General features: G+C 37.8%; 1 protein-coding gene and 1 long non-coding RNA gene across 3 annotated transcripts in view; one reads left to right on the forward strand and one right to left on the reverse strand.

The window, feature by feature from the left end:
- Window positions 1-25,572, forward strand: part of LOC122988390 — a 42,659-nt gene that overhangs the window by 3,560 nt on the left and 13,527 nt on the right. The gene's annotated exons all lie outside the window — the stretch shown is intronic.
- On the reverse strand, window positions 5,091-18,622 carry LOC122988385 (phosphatidylinositol 3-kinase regulatory subunit beta-like). Its single transcript, XM_044360649.1, has 10 exons — window positions 17,556-18,622; window positions 16,851-16,956; window positions 16,496-16,594; window positions 14,737-14,917; window positions 12,829-12,954; window positions 12,274-12,416; window positions 11,919-12,095; window positions 10,213-10,284; window positions 9,776-9,937; window positions 5,091-8,278 (listed from the first exon to the last, which is right to left on the reverse strand). The coding sequence occupies exons 1-10, from the start codon at window positions 17,677-17,679 to the stop codon at window positions 8,089-8,091; spliced, it is 1,380 nt and encodes a 459-aa protein (XP_044216584.1). The 5' UTR covers window positions 17,680-18,622; the 3' UTR covers window positions 5,091-8,088.

Raw genomic sequence — 25,572 nt, forward strand, 5'->3', positions numbered from 1 at the left:
AAAAAAAAAAATCTTGCAGTGTTCCTTTAAGAAGACCGTGGTTCTGTTCAGCAAATGTGACTGCTAGATACCATCTTGGCATAGAAGAAAGTTGATGGAGTTAGTTAATCCTTTGAATGGTAGCCAATCATCTACCTCTTTCCTCTTAACCCCATACATAACCACACCAAACCAATACAAGACATAACCTTCCCTAAACTTACACTTGGCCATCTCTTCTCACCAAACCTACAGTATCTCTACCTTCTATATCTACATACCCAGTCCCTGAATTTAACTGTATCTAACCTCATACCTAAATATCTACCATCTCTTTATAATAACATAACCCTGTTGTCACACTGAACACTGATCTTGAACAATTCGCAAAAGCCTGTACAATGGTTGTGTTCAAAACTGTGTTCAATGCAATTTTTTTTAAACATTTAGTAATGCAAATGGTTTTTAATTATTTTTTACAATATCCATGCAAGGCAATTCCAGTACAATTAAGTTTAGCCAGCTAAAACTATTTGGTTAAGGTTGGGGAAAGATTGTTGTCATGTTTAAATTTACAAAAAATGATTGATGGTCTCCAATAACAGATCAGTCAAACACATTACATGGCCATCCACTGCCCTAGCTTTCACACTATCACCCTTGGGCCTCTCTATACAACTTCCTGCATTACCACTGAACATTTACATTGGACGATCATATCGGACTTGTCCTGCAGAATCGTCCAATATGAACATAATGAACTGTGCATAAAATACATTCCCCTACTAGGAATCAAACCAGCGTCACTACCACTAAAACCATCACTGTTACATTACACCACAGAACCTTACAAACAAAGCTATCTTCTTTTTAAATAAACACACCCTTTCTCTCATTCAGTCATTCCTGCATCTTGCAATATTAAGCCCTTCAATCAACCCAAGTAAGTGGACTTGGTTAACCAGACAGTCAATTAGAAAATCCTTCCTAAGGGTTCTAAGTGGTGCTAATTTGTTTGAAGCCAATTTCTACACCAGATACCAGTTAGACTGATCTAATCTTCTGTGCCACAAATTCGTTGCATCTAGCACAAAATAGCTATTGCTCCGAAGGAAGAATTAAGCTTGTTGACTTTAAACCTCCTTGGTTGGAGCTCAGAAACAGTTGAAACAAATTCAAATAATTGAGTGTCATCAATATAACTTTTTCTTTCATTTTGTCATGAACATGGCATTCATGATGTTGAAACTTAAGCAATCTACCTACATAGCTTACCTAGATGGATTGAATACCTAGTCACCCTAATAAATAGATCTATATATCTGGATAGATCTAGATAAATATTTGTAGAAAACTACAAAACAGCACAACAGGTAATGATGGCAATGGTTATTAAATCAGGGGTCATGAGGAATTGGACAGAGAACCTCCCAATATGACTTCTTCAAAATGCCGAACCAAATTTTTGCACCAAGCTTCTTGCCAAAACACGCTATTCATTATTTGAAAAACTTGCAGCTGAAAGATGATCATGACACACATTTCATATATGAGACAGTTATAAGATATGAGACACCAATTGTTTTTGTACACAGTAGTAATCATTTTGAAATGCATTTTCACAATTTCTGAGAACTATTTTGTTTTTGTTTGCACAGTGATGAAACATTAAAGTTACAAAAAGAGACTGATAACAGAAAAGAGACCAAATTGTGTACATACAGTTTTAAAAAAATACAAAGTTCTCTACTTTACAGAACTAAATACTCAATAAAAATGCCACCCAGAAACAAATACTTTTTCAAAATTCATATTAGTGCGTTATCAGTGCTACAACATATCAATCTCATCAGCAACTTATCCATATTTAGCACCACCACATTTCCACCTGCTTCAGTAACAGGTTGGATGTGCATGAAGACGGTCATAGTATCTCCACCTCAAATGAGATACTTATGTGCAAATGCTATGCTCTAAATCTAAACCTCACAGAGCAGTGGTGTAGTCTGTGATGTGCAGGTAAATATGCTGGCTACAAAATGAACTGGGATATGCAACGTTTCCTTTTTAAAATTCACAATATTAAATAAATGTGTGTTTCAAATTATCATCTATTCATTGCACACACACACAAACCCCAACCCCCCCCCCCCCCCCCCCCCAAAAAAAAAGGATACAATAATAACAGGGACAGACTATGCATCCTAGAAACTCAACAAGCCTTATGTAATTTAAGTCTTTTAGATGCATCCATCAATGTTTACTGTATAACAAATCACTGTAAGATAAAGGAATTTCAATAATAAACATCATGTAACACCAGACACAAAGAGGCTAACAAAGATGAACACGCAACAGTCTGAGGAGAGTATGTGTCACACAGTATCCCCTCTATTTCCTACTAGACCGCACTGTCCTAAGTCCTACACACAGGAGTGTAGTACTGTTTGTCCATTAGCACTGAGTATTAAAAAACTGTATGAGCAACTGACAAAAATTTCAGATTTTCATTCTAGATTTAAAGAATAATTACACTCAGGTTTAAAGTCTTCATTGCACTGCCATCTAGTGGTTGTGGCACGCTCTGTGCACAAACTGTGCAATATAGCACTTAGAAGATTGCAAGACAACGTCACAGCAGCATGTGGTCATTAGCACGACTGACCACACTTGACCACAACCAACATGAAAGTTTTTCCATTTGCTGTGCTAAAGAGGACATCACAGTACCACTGTGGTACCGTTTGACCGATCAACTCAGTGAAGTGCATTTGAGGAAAACTACAGCACTGACTGCTTAGCACCAATGATGGCGACAAAGCAAAAAAATAAAAAATTTCTCAGAATACGTCTAACAGAACATACATTTATATCTTGTGGTGGTAAATTTAAATTACCTGGACCAGTTTCAAAACAGTGCCCGGTGTATGTCCATATTATATTTTGTAATTCATATAATTCCTGGTTAAACTTTTGCACAGTGATGGCATGACAAAATCAACAAACATTTACACAGTTTCACTACTACAAAGTAGGAATTGGAAACAAACTTTCCAACTCCCTTCATGGCAATAAACATAACAAAACTGAACAACTTCAAGTGTACCAGGGTGCAAAATTAACTTTTTTGTCCACCAGCCAAATGACTAGTGAATGTTCAAATTTAACCAACCACTTTGGCTGGTGAGTGAAGCAAATATATCAGCCACTTGCATTTGGCTGGTGGCTGGTGCTAATTTTGTGCCCTGAAGTGTACACAATGAGCAACAAGCACAACTTGTTTCACTAAAAATTGCTAAGAGGGAAGTGCATTTAACGTGATATTTCACTCAAAATGGACTAACTCTCTGTAGCCTTGAAAGGTGGCTGGTAAACTACCCACTCTAAGCATCCACCTTCAAGCCGGCAGAAAATTGGCATTTGATACTAAATAGAGAAGTAGTTTTTGGAAACAAAAAAGAAACTTAAAGATAGAGAGAATATATATATATATATTGCAATTAAACTAGTGACAAAAAAGTAAAATCAGTTACAGTTACTCATATATGTTTGACAGTATTTGACTACCCTTAAGCCACTTTTCCACCGCATGGTACGACTCAACTCGACTTTACTGGCTTGGAACTGTTCTTTTTTGGTTTTCCACAGGCAAAAGTTGTGGATAGTACTTGGTACATGGTACTTATTCTGGTATCACCTCTGTCAAGGTTCCAAGTGATACTAAAAGCTGACGTGAAAACACTGCAGACCATTGATTGGTCAGAGAGAATTGTCACTAGAATCATTTGCGTGACACAGGACACCTGATGTAGGATTTCCTGTGATGTAGCTGCCGTGACAACAGGCTACATTGGAGTACTATTTGCAGTGGAAAACGAAATCCAGAAAAGTACCTGGTACCAAAAGCGAGTAGAGTCAAGTCAAGCTGAGCCGGTTCCATGTAGTGGAAACACAGCATAATTGACAATGCTACACTTAATGACTGCTGTAGTTTTTTCTATAAAAATAGTTTGAATGATTCACTATAATTCACAAGCACCAGTTCATCTCCACTCACAAAACACACAATCAAAGAGACTCCCTGTTGAGAAAACCTGCTAGCCCTGGATAGGTCTGAAATGTAAACACATTTTGATTCAAAAATGAGATTCATCATTATAGACCATCATTCTGATTATGCCTCACACTTAAGAAAAAAATAAATTTCATCCTCGGTATGTTCTGCTACTGTTTACTAAAAATTATTATTTCACAGATACCAACAAACATATTAGAAACAAATGAATCCCAAGGTATATAATCATTTCATTACATTCTATGGTAATAATCTGTGTTTGGTCCACAATGACTGGAATCTCACCTTGTTAGGTTGTAGTTTACTAACTAGCAAAGCTAACTAACATGCTTGCAAAATTATCGTTGCGAAATATACTGTATGTATACTTTTGAATACTACATATAATTTTGATACACAACACTCAATGTATTTTATTTAGTTTCCCGGTGAAACTTTTGTTTTTCTTATTTTCTGTTCAAAACTTTATGTAAATACAGCTGGTATTTTGGCCAAAATCATTGGTAAAGTTTCATTTCTGTGATGTAAATTCATGGTGGCAGCTGCCAGGGTAAATAAACTCTGTGAAACCTACTTTTATAAAATAATGAAATAAATGAAATAAAATACAATGAAGAAAACAGTTATGCTTCAATAATAATACTCTCCATAAGGGTTCTCAATTTATGGTAGCCTTGTATGTTGTCTGTACCCATTGTGCTAATGTAGGGGACAAGACATCAGTCCTGAGTCTAAAGTTCTGTTCAGACAGGACGCATTTCAACTTATCTGGGGAATCTTCTTCATAAACTGCTAACCTTTGGATATTTGTTAAATTGACTGTTTGGGAAACAACACTGCCTGCACTAACTGTCCAGTGGTCCAATTCACACAAATGACACAATGTGAAAATTCCCTTCGTTTTTCTGTCTTAAAGATCCCCTCCAGACATGAATTAAGACATAAAAATAATCGGAACAATAATGTGTCTGATATGGTTTTTCTGTAAAAAAGTATAACTACCACTTTAAAATCCTTAAAATGACATCTACTCCTTCTCCCTCATTAAAAATTCCAGAATCTATGAATATGCAAATATGTTCATAGCCGCACGCAGCAGTGCAGCAGCTTCTCTGGCTCCCGGTTATGGCATAAAGAGTGTTAGGGACTCGTCTCTTAATGTGATTTTGCAGATAACACGACCGGTCCAAGTAGGCCAAGAAGGTACAGCCAAGCCAAACATTTGAACATTATCAACAACTCGCCTGCCTCACTTCCACCAAAGCTTAGAGCGGCACTCAGCAGACTGCAGCTCCTGAGGCTCTGTGGCAGCGGACTGACGTAGCAGACTACAACGGCTCAGAGGCAAGAGGAAGCGGTGTGCATGGAAGCAGAAGAGGAGTAAGCATGCTGGTCTGTTAGCCAATCTAAAAGCTAACGCAACCAGGCCAGCTATTCCATCACTCTCTCTGGTCAATATTTGCTCACTGGATAACAAAATGGATTTTATCCGACTGAGACTGAGCATTCATTGGGAGATGAGGAACTGTTGTGTTTTTCTCCGCACGGAAACTTTACTAACAGCAATATGCCGGATTCGGCTTTTTCGACAGGTTGCTAGTCCTCCGTGCAGATTGGAATCAGCTCTCAGGGAAAACCCGAGGAGGTAGACTCTGCATAAAATTTATCTTTAATTATACATGATTGGTTCCTTAGATTTGTGACGTATGAAATCCTGCCTTGACAGACTCCGTTTTTATTTTTTTTTTTTTTAGACTGTCCTTGGTACGCTGCAGTTCAGTTTCAAAGCAGAAATGCTCAGCCATAGCGTTGACTGCTTATTTCGCTCCTGATATGTCTTGTAACATTAGAAAAACACCACATGGATATGTTAACAAGGTTAAAAACTTGATTTTCACTGGAGGGGCTCTTTAACACACCTTAATATAAACACAAATATGATGGCTACAACAGAAGCACTTAAAGGCACTTTTCAATCAGAACCGGAGATCTGAAAGACCTGTATATTATCTATATACTTCAGGCTCCAAAAGTCCTATCAAAGCTCCTGGATCATTTACTGCAACCCCAAGTCCTCACAAAACCATCGAGAAATCAGAAAAAAAAAAAACAAATATAGTCTGATTCATCAAAGACTATCTGAACCAGATTGATACCTTGCATAAAAAGTAAGAAAATGTTCTTTTTTAGGATTAATATTCCAACTATTTGCGATGTATACAGCACACAGAAATGCTTTCAGTAGTTGATTGTGCCTCATATTTGCTAACACTTTGTGTTTCTGGATGAGCTCAAAGTAACACAGACTACACAAACTTTACCATGATTGTCCCATTTTTCTACAACAAAAATTGTACTCAGAATAATTTGAAAGGTGCTATAAAAAATCTACACATAAGAGCTATAAAGCATAAATACACCCCAGAAGTAGAATCCATGAAGTGATACAAGCTTTACATTGTCTTTCTTCTAATAGTCTGAAAACATGTGGAAACATGCAGGGTGAAGAATTAAATGAGGTTCATTACCCTCAAGTGCTTTAATTCCTGTGAAAATCCTATTGTAAAAACTATCATATTTACAGATGTCTGTAAGGAAATTAAATTATATTCATAATCACTGACATAAGAATGTTTAACTTTTTTTCTAACCAGAAACATCATGTGAAATCAGGTATGCTTTCTAAGAAATCTCTGTCTGTGTGTGTTTGGATTTTCTTGTTTTGGATAAAGTGCTGGTGTGTCTATTCAGTTACTACATTACCCATAATGCACATGTGCTGGGTAGTGCAGAGTCCCATCCCAAGCTCAGTTTCCCAGAAGCACTATAAACACTGTTGCACATATTTATATGGATTTGTAATATATTCTGTAGCTTGATGCAACAAATTCACTTTTTCAAAGCTGAAAAAGTGACTTTGGCTCAGAGCACTGGGTACTTGCTGAGTACTGTCTGGGTTGTTGGACAAGAATATTTTACAAATGTTTGAGGTAAAAGGCAAGAGTGGCCAAATCTTGAGACAAAGACTTTGAAAATGTATTAAAGTGTAAGTCTCTACTAGATTTTGGAAGGAGTGAAAACATAGCTGGACTGGCCTCTATAGGTTGTGACCACACCTAGCTGTGATGTGAAATGGTGCTTTAGTGCCACAGTACAATGCTGTTGTATTATTAGACTGGGTGAAGCTACTCTTAAAGTATTTATGATTTCTTGTGCTTGCCTTTTAGAAGAAACTCAGAAAGTTGTGCAGAAACAGTTACAGTCTGGATTAGTGGATAACTCCACAGTAAACTGTACTGACATTTCTCTGCTTTGTTTGTTATTATAAAAGCAATCAAGTTATTATCAGTATCCAGTTAGATACAACTATCCTGTGTTGCCCTGATTTTGTCATAGCAAATCGATGCACTGTTAAGATTGTTGCAACTTTCATATTCATAGGTTTGGGAAACTCACTGGTAATAGAATTAGTGTTGTCATAATGAGGCAAAATTTCAGTACTACCTCAGTACAGCTGCAAAAGATTCAGTTCACTTTTGAATTCTTTTAACACTAAGTATTTAATCCCAATTGTGTTTTGCAAGCTGCATGTGCAGATGGAAAGTAAATGGGATCTTTAATATTAGGAATAATAGCTTTAAAAAGGAAATTATATAAGAACAAAGCTGCAGACTGGCAGCTAAGAACATGGCAACAAAATTGAACAATCCACAGCATTTCAGACAATGACAGCGACCTAATCATCCATAAAACTGCTGTGGAAAAGCTGGTTAAAATCTGTTTAAAATAACTCAGCTAAGCATTTCAGTGACTTTTGCTCCATAATGCTTTTTTGTTTGCTGTGACATCATATGAATGTAGGATTTTAGTTACCCAAATGTAATCACTGAAATTGTTACAAAAATTCTTGTATGGTGACGACACTAACCAGTACTCTGTTCGAGCTTGATAACAGTGTCCATACGGGTGCATCCTCATTGCGAATACAGTGAAACTTTGGGAAAGTGCCATCAGGGTGGCGTGCTGGTGTTTTCTCAGCTGGGCTGCTGGCTGAGAGCAGGCCAGGCCAGGGTTACATTCAGCTGCTGGTTGTGTTGGATTAGGGATGTGTGTCGATAGTGGAGGACCAGCTCTCTCAGTGAGGAGTACAGGTTGTAGGGCTCAGCAAAACCATACCCTGTGGCTGTCCTGTAGATCACACAGTGCTTCACATCGCCGTCCACACTGCACAAGAGGAAACCTGTCACTTTCTGCGCACAATTACCATTTTAAACAAAATGTATAATAATCATAATAATTTGGGCATGTTTACGGTCGTTTGGACTAGGGATGGGCATTTTAAGAAATTTCCTATATCGATCATTGGGAAAATTAGCAATCAATTATCGATTTATCTTTTTTTATATGTATTAAAAATGACTATGGCAGAAAATACAAAAGAAAGCATGTTTTTCCTCAATGAAATCTCTATTCCAAGAAGAAATTATAGACCAATACCAGTCCTCTTATACAAGGCAGTTAAGCTGTTAAACAGAAAACAAAACAAAAAGGATATGTGTCGCACTCGTAAAGGCAGCGGAGCCTGAGGCTCTGAGCCAAACCTCGCAAATTAACAAGCCAAAGCTACGGCGCTCGTGGTAAACACAATTATTAGACACAATTCCAAAAAATCATAAATCATATCAAACGATAATATGTAAATTAAAAAATGTAATATTATCTAGTGCTGACAATTTTTACCTAAATGTAACTTGAATAAATCCAAAAGGCACGCAGCCGAGAGAATAAAGTTACTACAGCCTACGGATTCTTGTTGAGGAAGATGAGCATGTCAGCGTGCTCAGGAGTGAGATGCGAACACAGCCTGGCGACAGCTAATTAGTCTAGCAGCTGAAAACACCCACAACCCGACGTTGCGGGGATGCAGAGGTATTGCCCGCTGTGCATCGCAGCTCCTCTGTGCTAACACTGAGGTGATGGTAGGTTGAGAGGAGGAGGAGGATTCATTAACCAGTGTCGGGTGTATGTTGTTCAAGTGATACATCATTGGGGTCGTTGTTGTGTTGTAGGTATACACGGCATTGCAATGTTTACAATGAGCTTTGTTGTTTTTTAGCTCGAAATGGTCCCACACCAAACTTTGCCTTGCTCTCTTCATGTTTACTTTCGTCTAATTTCTACGGCAGCCCGTCGGCAACTGAGTATTCATTTTCCCTCTTGAATTTAAATTGCACCCCTGGCTGGTTGCAGCATGTAGTGAAATTCATTGCAACTTCAAGACACATACATACATACATAACATAATTTGATACGAACGTTAAATCAATTTAATTCCACGTGATCAAAAAAATTCTTAACGATCAATCACTGATCATCGATTAATCATGCCCATCTCTAGTTTTGACACCTAGGTCCAACACAGTAAAGGTTATGGCTTTAATTTGTATCGCACCCACATGTGCTAAAAATATGTGCTTTCATGGCACTTTGACCATTTGGATAAAAACCTGTGATTCAGACAACGTCACATTCAAAGCCCTAATACAGCAAAAGGTAAATAAATGAATGTTAAAGACTTCATTGCACATAGATTATGTCAACGATCATGTGATCAATTAGGATAGGTAAATCGGCATTTATCTAAGTTAAAATGTTATGAATTGTACCTTTTTTTTTCTTTTTTTTTAAATGCCTAAAAGAAACAAATCTAAAGGTACTCACACAACAGAGCAGGCAAACGAGCCTCTCTGAGTTTGACTGTCTCTGATGAGGAAGGTGCCGTCTCTCCTCCCCCTCAGCAGCTCTTCTGCCTCCTTCCGTCTCATTCCTCCAACAAACCAGCTCCTCTCCTCCAGGTGGGTATCATCTGCCAGGGTGTATGGGCTAAGGGAAGTTGGGAAGATGGTTGTGTTAGATTAGCTAAAAGAAACATTATAAAGCATAAAATGCTCCATGTTCAGTGCACATATTTAAATATCCCTTATCTCATGTCTCTGCAGATATATTTCATGAACTGCTCTTTACCTGCCGATATACAAAGCATGTTTCATACTTGATGCACCTGAGATTAAATTTCCAAAAGTGACATTCCTGTACTTTCTGCACTTCTCTATTTTAATGAAAAAATTCAGTTGACCTGGATAAACGATAATACTCACTCTTCTTCTTCATTCCTGATACTGAGCCAGTCATTAATCTCACTCTGCCTGGTTCCTTGCTGAGTGAGCCAGCTGTGACATGGACAAGATAGTGTTAGTGCACTGCTGCAGATTTAGTAGAACATGCTTTAAGTTGGCCAAAGTCAATTCTCACTTTCAATAAAACTGGCTATCATGCTGAAATTTTCAGAGAGGACACAAAAGGCTTTACTAACAAGATAGAAGAGCTTGACAGAAAACATTTGAAATCTATGTCTAGTGAAGTGGGGCACTGTTTTGAATATGTAGTGGTCGAATAATACAATGCAACAACACACCTAAGTCAAATAGCTGAATTGAACTTTTTTTTTTTTTTTTCTAAAGAGATGTTGATCCATTATAGTAACATCGTCATTCTGTCATCATGCTATTAGACCTTCAGTTTTGCTTTATTTGTTGAAAAGTAACAGAACTCATCCAGGTAAAAACACTACCTGGCAAAACCAAGTGGGTAGTTTCAGGTCTGAAAAGTGAGGCCAATGCAGAAGTGCCTTAAACCTGCATTCTCTCAAATGGCCAGCAGGGGGCGACTCCACTGGCTCCAAAAACAAGTCCTTTTGTATGGAAGTCTATGAGAAAATGACTCTTCTTCTCACTTGATTTATTACCTCAGTAAACAGTTTCCCAATGAGTTTATGGTCTCAATCATTAGTTTCAAGTCTTCTTCAATACATCATGATGTTCATTTTGTAAATTCTGGTCCCATTTCATTTAAATTTGACGATAAAGCAGGGTATGTTTTAGGACGTGGCTATGTTGTGATTGAGTCTAATTAAGTCTCTACCAACATGGTGTAACCCCAGATTCACAAAGCATAGGTTTAGCTGTCACTATTTCAGTGTGTTTTCAGCTCATGAAAGTTAATTGTAACATTTTGGTGGCCTAAAAAGTCTTGTTCGGTTGTACTAAAAGACCCTCTCAGGAGTTGGATGTTCAGTTTTTCCGGTAAGTACATTTTTGTTTTAATGGTTTTAAGCCTGTTTTTGGCTAGCGAAAATTAGCATTAGCATGATCACAGTTAACCATAGACTGCAATTGCACCATGCTAACCAAGCTAGCAGCTGGCATTAGGGTCAGCTCCACCCTCTTGTCCAAATATGGTCACTTCTCATCACTTCTGCCTCCAAAAATCCAAGATGGTGACCGTCAAAATGCCAAACTTGAGGCTTCAAAATGGGAGTTCACAAACCAGTCTATGGGCGAAACCCGAGGAGAACACATCTGCATATTAACATTTGCTGAAGGCACAACAGGGACAAGCAGGAAGTTTAGCTCTCTTTCCATCAGGCTCATGATCAAGCTGAGCATACTGGACATTCACAGCTGTGGCATCATGGATGAGAACAGCTGATTGTTTTTTTTTTTTTCTATGTTTACGACTCAGCTGTGTCATTGATGTAAGTGATAAGCGTTTTTGAACTGAACGTCAGAATGAATTTCATCTCGTGAGCTTGTTAGCTTATTAACAAAAGTCTTATTAGCACATCAGATTTGCACTATGGTTTGCACCCGTCACCTGGTATGTAGTCCTGCTTTATTTATTTTTAATTTTAAAATAGATAAAGATTTATATCACTTTATATAATCTGTATGGAAAACACTTTACCTCAAATATCCAAAACCACAAAGGTTTCTCTTAAAGAGTACTGCTGAAGGTTTGAACTTACAGCAGGTATTGATCTCTGATCTTCCTGAGCTGCACAAGGTCGGGCTTCAGGCTGTTCATTTTCCTGTCAACCTCCATATGAGCTAGCACCTTCCTTTTCAGCTCTTCCTCCAACTTCTTCTTGCTGTTGTGGATCTCTTCCACACTTGACTGCAGCTCATCAGAGTTGTTTTGAATCCTGGGAGTAGGGAGGGGGAGAAGGAACAACAGTAAACAATTCTAAATTTGCTCAGCTGCTGTGAACATGTTGAACGGGCGTGGCCAGCACTGAGTAGTTTTCATTGTATCAAAGTAAGTAAAATGAAACACATCAAAAGTATCTCAATTGTAAACAGTGTAGGTATTTGGAAGCATACTTGTCAGTCTCTGTACTGCTGTCTAATGTGAGAAACATGTCGATGTATTCCTTGCTGTAGCGTTCTTGGGTTTCACACTGCTCCTCGAAGATCCGAATAATTTCACTGAAAGCCTCGATGGCTGTCCGTTTGGTCTGCATTTCCTGTGAAGGAGAGGAAACAGTCTTACTTTTACATTTAAGGCTTCACAGCCAATGCTTTTAAACAGTAGTATAGGCAGTCATAAAATATGCTTTAAAATTCCATATTATAACATTCAGTATTACAAAGTTTTGAACCTAATTTTCCAGATACGGGATAGACAAAATCATTAGGTCATTGCGTTAGTAACTAATCAACTAGAAATGTAAAATGCATTACTTCTTGTATTAGGAAATAGCTACTAGACGCTCAAAGTTAGAACAGCACATTAAAAAACTTTGTGAACTGGATGTGAAGAAGTTGCTTAATGATGTTGGGTAAAGCCATATTGCTCTTACCCAACAAAATCATATTGTAGAAGACCACAGATTTTCTTGGTAAAAAAGTCTCTCAATGTTTGGGATGCTGCTGTACCTGTGACGTTTGGTTAAACTCTTCATACAGATGGTCGTACTCTTTGCTCTTCTCTTTGTATTGATCCTGAAATGTCCTCAGCTGTTCTCCAACTGCATCAGTGTTAACTTCCATCACAACCTGCTGCTGCACAGACAAGAACGTAAAAGCTATTCAGAAGAATCCAGAAGTCCAGTGTTCATATGGCATATTTTTTTATCTTAACTAATATTGCAGAAGGTTTTGCGCTGTATTTGTCAGGTTATTTCCACTTAAAGTGTCTGAAAATTTGGCTTGAAATAGTAAAAATGCATATATGTTATCAAAGTTTATTGTCTCATTAAACATCCACAAAAATCTGAGTGAACATAAACGTTCATAACTATTAGAAAACCCAGTTCAAAAACAGCTCATTTTGCTGTTCAGATCATTTCTCTGATGAGTGGGTTTCCATGGTGAAGAGTCGTACTTCTAACTCACTGAGCCTCGCCTCCAACACGGTAAATATACAATATATATTACATGGACCATTATCACTAAAGGGGGCAGAGGAATAGTTAAACATAAGACACTCCGAGCAAGAGAGAGCAGAAGCGTGAGAGGAAGAGGGGAAGTCATCGCTAGCTGCTAAGCTGAAGTAATAACTAGATCTGAAAATCGTGTAAACAACTGTGTGATTAGTGAGAAAGTCGTTAAAGGAAGGGAGAGTTCAGAGTGGTTGATCTACCAATGACACAAAACTCTAGCAACCAGAAATAAGACAATACACTTACCGCAGCATGTCACGTCCTTTATGATTTGTTCGCAGAATTAATTGCCTAATCTTTGTAATAAATGTCTGAGCATAACCACGCCCAATTCAGACCTAATATCAGGAAAAGTTAAAAAAACTTAAATGACAGTATTTCAAATTTCAATTGAAACTAATTTCTAATACTTTTTAGATGCTTACTACCATGTACATAAAACCTTAAATTACATAGTTAGAAGGTTGTTGTGGATTTGGGTTTCCAGTGGCTTTTACAGTGGGTGTTTTCATTCAGAGTACAATTAGTGCAACGGCAGGCACAATAAATTTCAGTTAGAAACACTGTTACATTTCTATGTAATTACTGCTGATAAATCAAATGAGTTGTTTGTATAACAGATTGCAGCTAATGAATAGTAACTCTATAAACAAACATTTTTATATCAATGTGTTAAGAGTTACTCACCTATAATCAATTTTTTTTTATACTTGCATGCGTACATTCAAAAATATGCCAAAGGATTACACTTTATGTAAAATAGTCTATTACTGTGATTTTAGACTATTAAAAACATCCTTATCAACTCATACAGGCCAACAGAACTAAAAGTACAATTTTATTACTGTAAATACAAATGAAAAGGATGCATGTTTTCATACTGTATTTTGGTAAAACTGTGTTGTGAATGCATTGTTTTGAAGCACAGCATTTCAGTTAAAAACTAGATGTATTAAGTTGACATCTAAGCATTTAATTTATTCACTTATTTTATCCGTTCCCGTATACGGCTTGGTATCGAACCTCAATTTATTTTGGTCCTGAACAAGATGTGCCCGTAGTAGTAAGTATTGAAAACTGTTCAGAATATAAAGCCTAATTCTTGACTTGCTTGTGTCAAACAACATTTAACTTTTAAGAACTTTTTCTTCTTTTGTTAAGAAAGGTTTTGTTATCTGTCCTGAAGCACAGGGTTCATATTGGCACTGATATTTTTTTTAAAAAGTACGATACCAAGCCTTAGCCATGTAAAATGTCATCAAAAGTGTACAAGTACAGCAGGTCAGCATTATTTATGGATGGATTTAAATCATAGCTGCAACAACATCTCCTTCTTCCTGAATATTGTTATTATTATTTGTAAGAAAGCACACATGCAGAGCTAGAAGCCTCGCCAACCTACCTGCTGGTATTTGGAGATAGGGTAGCGTAACCGTGTATCCAGTTTAGAGTTATACTGGGCCAGTGACTTGTTCTGGTAATACTGGATCAGGTCCACCACAGAGGGGAAGCCCAGTGGCTCAGAGAAGCCGTACTTCCCCTCATGATGGAAGATCTTTATCAGTCTGTTAGATCCATCTTTTCTGCAAAGATTATAGGATAACTGTTGTAAAAAGCTGCCAAAAATACTCCCATTAAAAGGCTGTAAAAAAACCAAATAATTAAATGTCCTCCTCCTCCACATCTTTATAGTACCAGTGCAAATTTTGAGCTGCCACCATTGGTAACTAACCCCCAAGCTCTTAGTAGTTAAGTTTATTGTCTGAGCTACTTCTATTCAGATGACAGTTCTCATTTTCAGAATGTTTTTTCTCTATGACATCCCTATACACTCAGTGCTTTCTGCATTTTGAAGGAAATTGTTATTCAACCACCTGTCCCCTCAATCCAATATAGTGCAGTGGAGCAAATAGAAGTAAGAGGGTTTTTTTCCACACGAAACCAGGAAGAATAGAGCTTAGGTAAAGCTTCATCAAGAAGACAATCTATATCTCTCCTGTCCTCCTCTATTCATTGCCCCACGTTATGCCTTTTTCACATCTTTTAAGATGGAAGGTACAGTATCATTTGCAAGGATTTCTTTAATCAAACAAATCAACATTTCTCTTATGTTTGTTTTACTGTAAAGCTTTTAATAAGGATATCTAATTAGATAGTCCTCTGTTTACATACAGCAGTAATGCCTTTATATGAATCTGAAAAAGACCAAACATGTTTTCTCATATCATGTATCTCATATTTTCTTCATATGTTTTCCCTCACTTAGTCTGTCCCAATGTACTCCTCTCTCTCTCTCTCTCTTGCTTCAGTTTATTCTGTACATAGTGTGGTTGTAAAAATTTAAATGACATTCCACAGATTTAATGTTAATTAAATTATCTTAATTTTATATGTCACTTTTGTGAGTTAAACATTTTGACTAGCTGAAAATTGCGGTGGCTACTAACTTGTAAACATAAGATCCTAAAATGGCATTAGAATGCCATGCAATGCAACTTAATTGTTGTGCTCCTATGTGGACAAGAGCAGGCAGTCAGCATCATGCTTGTGGGATGAGTGCAGGATAAAATAGGAGAGGCTTTTATTATTAAGCTTAAGCGCACATATAAATGCATTGTTTTCAACACCTGAATTCAGCCCTGCGCAGACCTCTACCTGGAGGCCAACCAACACAGTGTCATCTCTCAAGTACTTTGTCTACATCAGCTGCAGAGAGAAAGCAGCAGGTCAGTTGCTGCTGTCCTCCATCGGTGTCTAGTCCGGCAGTGAATGGACTAATGCCCGTAAATCAGAAGAAAATAGACATGAAGCCTAAAAACAGCTTTGGGTCACAGTTACGCATATAAAGCAAGTATGAAGTGCAAGCCGCTACACAGATGGTGTTGATAGCATTGATAAAAGTTGGAGCCAATCTGACAGGGTATTATGTTGCTGACTGCTGGAGTCTCCGCCAAACTCTAATCAACAAAACGTTATATCTGTAAACTAGTCTGTCTTGATTCAACTAAAATTAGACTGAAACCAGGAAATGTATAATATTACACTCTGAAACCAGTAAAACTAAATTTAGACTTTCATCCCGAAAAACTAAAGTTAGACTTAGAAACCACTAAATAACTGACCTGTGATTATATGTATTCATAAGTTACACACATAGTTACCTCAGTGTCAGAGTATATTCCCCCTTAACTCTACTGGAAGCATCTCGGACCAGGAATGTGCCATCAGGGGTGTTTCTCATCATCTCATTTACTTCCTCTCTGGACAATCACAAAGTATATTGAGGTTTCAATCAGTTAATGTAGGAGGAAAACAACTCAAAAACAAAAAAAAGACAAGAGAAGGTGAGCTACAAAAGCCTAAAAAAATTACAAAGTGAAACTAGCTCTTTGTGACTGGTGAGCACAAATGTCGATTGGGTTTTTACATTTAAGGCATGAAACAGGAAAAATTGATGAATCTTATAACCAGACAATACATCAAGTTATCAACATATCCGATGAAAACAGTCAATACCTCGAGATGTTGCCCCAGTACCACTCTGCATCGGACAAATGGTTGTCATCAGCGCTGAAGTCACATGCTGCCATAGCTTTGGTTATGTTGTTCTTGGGTTGATGCTCTGACCACGGAGGTAATAGCCAAATAGAAACAATTATCAGAGAAAAGACAAAAATACATAAGGTTAAGTCTGCAATAGTGCCATTTTCAATAAAGATGAAACTGAGTCTAAATTGAGGTTATTCTTTTAGAAAGGTTTTTTTTGTTTAGTTAATGCTGACAGTGTATGTCCGTGTATCTGGATACAGTCAGCATTGTTAGAAGTATCAGGATTCGTTTTCTTCATCACAAAGAAACAGTTTTTTGTCATCCATTCTTGTTCAGTATAAAAAAACCTCAGCAGAGTGAGATAATCCATCATAGTTTCCATCCTTATATCCTTATTGGACTCATTGTGTAGCTCCTGTCAAACCACCTTACAACAACTGGAAGAAAAATAGGATCGTCCTCCAAGTCATAATCCCTCAAAGAAGCTCTCATTTTGAAACTACAAAACACGAGAGGCAGTAAATGGGCTGACGGTTACTGGTAATAAAACAGGTTGTGCTAACAATCATCAAGTATTAGCAGATGTACACTTTCCCTTAATTTTGAGCAGAACCGATTAATTATGCTTCAAAGGATCTGTTGCACTTTGAATAAGCAAGACAAAGAGAGTACCTCCTTCTTGGGTGTTGTTGGTTCTCAGGGCAGGAGACACATCATCGTTATCAACGGGCGAGGAAAGGTCCTGCAGGAACGCTGTCAGAGTGTGAGACTGAGCCTCGCTGTCGTTTTGGCCCATCTCCGGCTCCAAGAACTCTGCAACATCAACCGTAGAATGACCCAGTGTTACCCACGATGTCAGTTCAGACCAGGCTGTATGTGGCTATCTGCTTTTTGTGTGTGTTACGCACATACTGCTGGCCCACTGACAAGGACTCCAGAGAGAGATATCGTTGTGTTGCTTAGTCTTGCACCATGTGGGAGACTCTGTCCAGACTAGTCTGCTGACAGGTGACACTGTCTGACTGCCTAAAATACCAGAACTGGCACTCCTCAACGCTCAGGCACACTCGGCCAGACTCAGTACTGCTTAGTGCTCGACCTCGCCTTGCCTCGCCTCGCCTCGCCTAACAAACAACAGCTGTCTGCAGCGAGATGCCATGTCGGCCTCAAGGACTGGGGTTGATGTACCTCTGCGCTTGTTTATTGTCTATGTTTGTATTAATGTGCCATTTGGGAAGCAGGGAACGGTGAGAGCCTGTCTGTCAGGCATTTTCTGAAAGCATTACATTTAAGTGTGAAATGTTTGTGTATACCAGTGTGAGGCTACGCTGATACATGTGAGTAGAGCAAGGCGTGCTGTTAGCAGTTGATGTAAATCATCCCTTCAACACTTGTAATGGCATGCATGGAGATGCATTAAATTGCTGCTGCGGACAGAGCTGTATGTTGGAGGAATCATACGTATGCTGTTGTAAAATTAGAAAGGGCGTGAACTCATTAAGCCGCTGCCTACATACATTGAAGCTCTGTCAAAACTTGCCTGGTAATAAAATTGTTTTCTTCTACTAAAGCTTGAATCTAGGTGAATCATTCATCTCACCAAACCCTTAAAACCACATGATCTCAGCTGCCACCATTTCTCTGGGAGTTGGTGAAACTGAAAATCTCTCTTGGATTCCAGGGTTTTATAATACTGTAACTTAAAAAAAAAAAACATAAAAAACCCCCAAACATTTTGTTAATTGTGCTTCCTTAGTGCTTTGGACTTGAAGAGTGCAGTGTACGCCCCTAAAAGTCAGTTGGTTCTGTAAAGAATGAATGTGTGAATTTCAGACATTCACACATTCATTCTTTTAAGATCCTCCACTATGGACTGCAGGCATGAAAATTAAGCATAATAGGGTTAAGGCAGATAAGTTAAGAATAGTTCATTTTTGAGGGTTGACTGTTCAATTTGCTTGATTTATTAGTTACCAAAAGACTTTTGTTTCAGGGCCAAATTAACAGTTGATATAACAATTATAATTGTTAATTTATCAGGAATTGATTTGCATTTACATATACATACTTTTCACTGACACTTTTAAACCAAGTAAAATGCAACAGTGCAGTACATTTCAAGCCATCAAAGGTAAAGCGTGTAGGGCTCAGAGGCATACTGCACTGACAATCATGTGACCAGACCCAAACCAGATGTATCAATCAAAATTAGGTCCAGTTATGATGTTTTAAAATAAAGCTTCCTGGACAAGTTGGTAAAGTTTTGAAATTTTAACAACTTTGGGCTACTCTGAAAGTCCATGGTCATAACCAAGATGAGTCAGTTAAGCCTTTAAATTAAAAGTTTCAAAAGTGAATACAGAGTAGCAAAGTTTCAAAAAAATGTCTACCCATTTTAAATTGTTATTGCAAAGTCCTGTTTTTTTTAATTTTACTTTGAGAATATACACACATACACACAGAGGTGCAGACCAGTGTGAGTTTCCATTCAAGTCCATCAAAATTAAAAACACATTGCACAACTCATCTCCAGTACACCATAATGCTTTATTTACTAAACGTTTTCCAAACGCTATCTTGCCTTCATCAGGGTGGTGAGGCCGCTTATATACAATTACTTGATTCATCAGATTCACATGTTGAATCAATTAATTGTATATAAGGGAAACAGTGTGAACCTTTTTTTTTTCCACCCACCCCTATTTTTTTCATGCCCAGCCTTAAAAGTGCTCCACCTGCCAGTCAACTAACATTTTATGCTCAAAATGAAACAGGCATTTTATTTCCAAACCCCAGATGCCCAAAATAACTCCCTTCACTTTGCTACTCTGTTGTAAATGCATGATTATCATCTACTGTTTCAATAATTGCAGCGTTGATTTTGAGAGACCGGTGTATTTCCTGTAAATAGGACCATGATCCAATAGAGCAACAGTCTGTTGTGGCCTGTATATTTTCTGTGATGTTTACTGTTTGGGCCTATCAGTTTTCTCTAGATCACACAGCAAAACAGTAAAAACCACAAAACGGACACAGATGACATAAAGAAGAAATCAGCATCAGGTGAATTACTTTGACCTCACAGACAGGAAAGTCTAAAGCCTCGTGAAATGTAGCAGTGGTTTGGTTTGTTGTGGACTTAACTCTAGATATAGGCCTGATCAAAACTCATATTCCCACTGAATTTTACATTATAAGCTGCCAGCACTGATTAGGAGGGAAATCTTAACACATAAAAGAGAGAGAGGGTGCTTGTGCAAATGGAGCTAATAATCAACATCTTTTGTTATGACATTGTGTATCACTCTTTCTTTCTTTGCTGTGATTGTTCAAATGGATCACAGTTGCTATTATCAAATAGATCATTATTTATGTATTGATGTGTAAAAATGCTGTAGATAGCATCTTTAATTTTACCTTGATCTGCTGGTGAAGGCTCAGGCCTTATAGCCATGGACATGTCTGTCAGCTGTTGTGATTGGTTGAGCGGTGATGACATCATCAGAGGACATACAGAGTGGGGCTCAGGATTATCACCCATATGGTTGGTGTTCTCGTTAATGACCACAGCCTCGTCCATGAGATGGAGGGATGCTAGTGATGACGTTGGAAAATCAGCTGGCTGGAGCTCGATGTCCTCTGTCCAGACACGGAAACCCTCGTCTGCCATTTTCATAACAAAGACTGAATAGTCCAGCTAGGTTTTACTGAGGTGGTGAAGCAGCAGGATGCTAGGTGCCACAGTGCAGTTGATCACATATTATCAGCTTACAGTTACACTCATGGCTGAGGACAGAGAGGGTGACGGTGCAGAGTTCATGGCTGCCCTGTGTTGTGGAGGTGCAGCGTGTTCCTCAGGCTGAATCCCTGGTTTAACCACATGATGGAGCAGTACGATGACATTGTCAGTAGATCTTGTTTTCAGTTTTATATACTCAAGTGCTGGTCTGTTTCAGTCATTTGCGTAAAGGGATCCATACCTGGATCCACCCAGTTGCACCCAACCACAGTTGCTTACCGAGCTGCTGGATGTTTCAGTGCATGGCTCATAGACACCTTGACAGTAGTTGTTGAGCTATAAACCTGCTGGAGAGTGACTGCCCTATTCTTCCTCAAGGATTCATGCATCACCTCATATAAGAAAACCTAAAACAGAAATGGCATAAACAGAGTCTGAGAATCAGTTCTTTAGAATAGGAAGATTAGCTGTATTTCTTTTTTTTTTTTTTTTTTTTTTGCAAGATGTTAAATTTTCAGTTTGGTTTAAATTTTGGCCAGAAATTTCAGCATCTGGCCAAGGGTTGAATAAACTATATTATTTGTATAAGCCCTGTATTACCCCTACTGAAAAGACTGATACTGCTATGGGCCAGTGAAACCTTTGTTATATGTATATGTATATGTATATGTATATATGTGAAACCTTTATAAGACTTGGTGCGTAATGTGTTAATGCTCCATATTATTGAAATTTGTCGGTCCAGACACTTTTAGATCCTGGTCCTGCAAAACAGGTTTAAAAAAGATGTCCCTGCTATTTCTGAGCAGGCTGGGTGACATGACTGGAATAAATACTATAATAACAAGAATATAATATACTGTAATATAATACACTGCACTCATCAAGCACTTTATTAGGAACACCTGTGTAATCTAATGCAATCCAATACAACAACTCTGCCATAAATTCTCCTTTTACGAAGCTTATACCTTTTCAGTTTTTGTTGACATTGTCAGAAAGGTGATAATTCTACTCTATGTTTATTACTGAGGTTGTTGTGGGTGGTCGTATTGTACATTATATTGGAAAGTTTTCCTAATATTTTGTCTGCTCCATTAACATACATAAGGGGGTGGTACATGAGGTTGACAAACAGAAATATTGATTAATCACGTAGCCCTAATTACTGATATTTTTTTAGCGCTGAAACTCAGATCATGAGGAATATAGACTAAATCCTATCCAGAAACTGGATGTATCAAGCAGAAATCATACTCAGGTAGTAATAATGATTATTCCACAGATTTTTTTTCTTTGTTACAACTGATGAGGAGCTGCCAATCCTTGACAAAAAAGGAGCTGCATTACAACAGATCTCAGAAAGTATAGAGAAAAATGAAATTACTTGTACAATAGACAAGATCCACTTTAATAGAATAACTGGACACATATTTAAGCAGATTACTGGTTACAATAAAAATCATTTTTGCCCAGCACTCTGGACCGTATAAAACATCCGGAGAAAAAACATATAATTATGATCCTCACTTGTAAATTAGTTCTCTCTCAAGGACATCTTCCTCCCAAAATATGATTATTTTTACTCCTCAAGTGTCACCATTGAAAGTTAAAGGGAAAATTCACTGAATGTAATGGCCAAGAGAGTATAATATATTGTCTTTGTTTTTTTTCTGTTACTTTTGGGGAAGTCTGGGTCAACATTTTTTTTTTTTTTTTTTTTTTTACATTCTGTATAGTATTATGTGATGAAAACCATTACATGGTAAAGAATTCAGGAGGACTGCAGCTAAATCCTCTTCCTCTCCCAAGCATCTGGGATTAGTCAGCGGTTTATTATGCTCCTATACTCTTTACAATGTGACATCTTATCGAAGGGGTGAGAGGAGGGAGTGTCATCTAGCTGCTATACGAGAGAAAAATTATTGTATCTTTATTTTAATCAAAATTTATTTAATCAAATATCTGATGTTTTTGCAAACATTATTGATTTGATCCTATCTCAATAAATAAGGTTTTAACAGAAAATCAAGAGGACATAGTTGCCATTTGTGAACTTCAACTGAAAAAAAACAAATCTTCAGCATTGATTTTAAGGTATCAGAGATATCAAAAAGCTTTAAAAATGTTACTGATACTGATTACATGACAACTCAAATTTACTTAATCTGTATCTGTGTTGTCATTAGACAGATTAATTAGAATGTGGTCTGTGTATATAAAAGAAGCATACGTTAGTATCTAAATTTACTGAGTGATGCAACATTATAGATCGGAAGTCAAAGCGTTGAAAATGGCGTCAGCAATGAAACATTTCCAATGGTACGCAGTTCGATGTTGATGGCACATTTTGTCCAGTTCTTGATGCAGGATGATAAAACATTGTTTTGAATGAAGTCCCGCAATCTTTATCAGATAAGCCTGTTTTCTCATGTTTTAATACTTTTGTCCTAAAAAAAACTTACGGGACACATCCATCTTGGACGACACGTATTTGTGTTACTTTTCAACACAAGTCATTGATAACCTTATTTGGTATTACAATGTATGTATAAGTCAGAAAAATGTGCCTTCCCAAACTAGATTGTCCAAGTCAAAACAAACTAAATGGTGTTTGCTCATCTCATGCACTGTTATTGGATTGGTGGATCCATAAGGAAAAGCACTGGGCAAGCACAATTTAAGTCGTCAATCCAACATCCAACAGATAATGCTGAAGGTATCGATTCTGCAGCTGGTGACTGTCCTCCTAACGTATTTTTATTTGGTTTTTTTGTGGATATTTGTTGGTAATCTTTTATCGATCAGTGATCAGTGCATTCCAAAAACGGGACGGCTGACATACGTCATATTTGCCTAACGCCTTCAAGCTTTCCATCGTCCCGTACCTAAGCTTGGAATGGCAGAGATATCAAGGCTAAACATGCACGAAACTTTCAAAATGGCAACTTCTGTTGTAGATAACATCCAAACAGCCTGAAAAAAGGAAACATCATCGGGAAACTCAGTAGTTCGGGACAGTACGCACCTACCTGGGCCAAGACAGAAGGGAGCGGGCGGCAGGGGAAACCAACGTTTCATCGACATCCATGAAGCGGCAAAGAGACGTGGCTGGACGCACACGTGGCTCTGATCAAACCAACCACCGGCCTCGGTCCTCACGCCATCCTATGTCCCTCCACCCCCCCCCACTCCTCCTATCCCGTACCGCCTCTTCTCCCGTGTCCTCCATCTTTAAAAATCCTCTCCACTTGGTTGTTGTCCGTCCCCTCTGAGTGCCACTTTTTCCCACGATGCCAGTCCTCTGGGTATTTCCTCTCTTCTCCACCGATACATCTCACGTCTCCATGAAAATCAAGCCTTTTCCAAGACATTGCCCACTTTGTTTTTACTTTTACATGCCCATGCACAGGAAAAAAATCCACTTATCTGTGAGGTTTAGTATAAAAATGTACAAAAATGTGCATAAATATGAAAAAAATCTATTTTAAAAAACTGCAGGTTTTAGAGTTTATGCAGGGAAAGGTAAAAACAGCACTACTCTTCGCACCGTAACTCTTTTTCACAGTTTGAGAGCACAGTGTGGCTGCACAGTGGGGGGACAGAAGCATGAGAATGAGTCGGTGGGAAAAAAAACTCCAATATAAATAAATAAGGGAAGGATGCCACTGTTGCTATACAGAGCGAGGGGCTTAGTGGTCTCCTGAAATCCTATTGGCCGGCCTGTTGCCATGTGCTCGGGAATCAGCAGAGATGCTGCTAACAAATCAAGGAAATGTTCTAATATTAGACTGTATGTATCTAGGCAGCGGGAGCCCCTGACCTCTCAACTCTGCCAGCGTAACGTTCCACTTCACAGATCAGCATAATGAAAGAAGTGGTGTGGAAGTAACTGGTTAAAAAAAATGTTACGACACTGTAGACAAAACAGCAGACACGGCCCCCCCACCACCCACCTCCCTCCATGATATCCCAGCCAGTACAGTTACAGTATCGGACAGAGCAGGAAAAACTGATTCATCATCTTTTTGGATATCTGCTATTTATGAAATATAGACACGTGTTGTTATTTTAGTGCCGTTTGGTTCTCTTGACAATTTGTAAAACAGATTTTTTCTTCTTTTTTTGGTAAAATTTAACTGATGAAAAACGACCTATTTCTAGCAAGTTCTGCTGTTATAAACTAGGTCTATGCATAAAAGATGCATAAAGCATGAGCACGCTGGATATTCCTCTGCTGATATATTTCTGCCCTGTACCCTGTGATTATATTTTATGAACAATATTTTGTCATACATGATTATATTATGATTTTTATGGTAAACTGTCTTTTTATGTGTTACACATTTTTTCTGATATGGTGATTTAATATGTATTTCTTAAATTTGCAATGCATTTCCAACACATTCATCAAAGCTTCATACCAAAACACCATGGAAAGAAAATTTGCTATATATTAATCTTTTTATATGTTTGCATAAATCTTTGTTACAGATTCATAAATGTCCTCAATGCCTTTCAAAGGCTTTCAAAAGGTGATACTATAGTGCCCAGGAGATCTGTGCACCTTTGCTATAAAATAATAAATTGATTGATTACCATAGTCTCAATTCCACTATGCTTGTAGGCTTCTCAGGCTGTCAATCAAATAAATCTTGAAAGTGTTTTGAACTAAACTAAATACTGTTTCTACCTGTAGTTCTTGTGTTTGATGTACCAGGTGATGCATGTTAGATGGGGTAATACTGTATCAGACTTTTTCATGTCAGTAATAGGGTTAGGCATATTGGAAAACAGATTAATGAATGAATAATCTTTTTTTTGTGTCTTACTTCATTCGTCTTTTATGTGATTATTCAGCAACAGAAGAAAAATTCCAATATGTATACCCCCAAACATTTTACAGAACAATTACTTTCTATTAAGGTTTGGTCATAAGTCTTACTCAAT

Source organism: Thunnus albacares, chromosome 9, assembly GCF_914725855.1.
Source record: "Thunnus albacares chromosome 9, fThuAlb1.1, whole genome shotgun sequence".
NCBI classification, from domain to species: Eukaryota; Metazoa; Chordata; class Actinopteri; order Scombriformes; family Scombridae; genus Thunnus; species Thunnus albacares.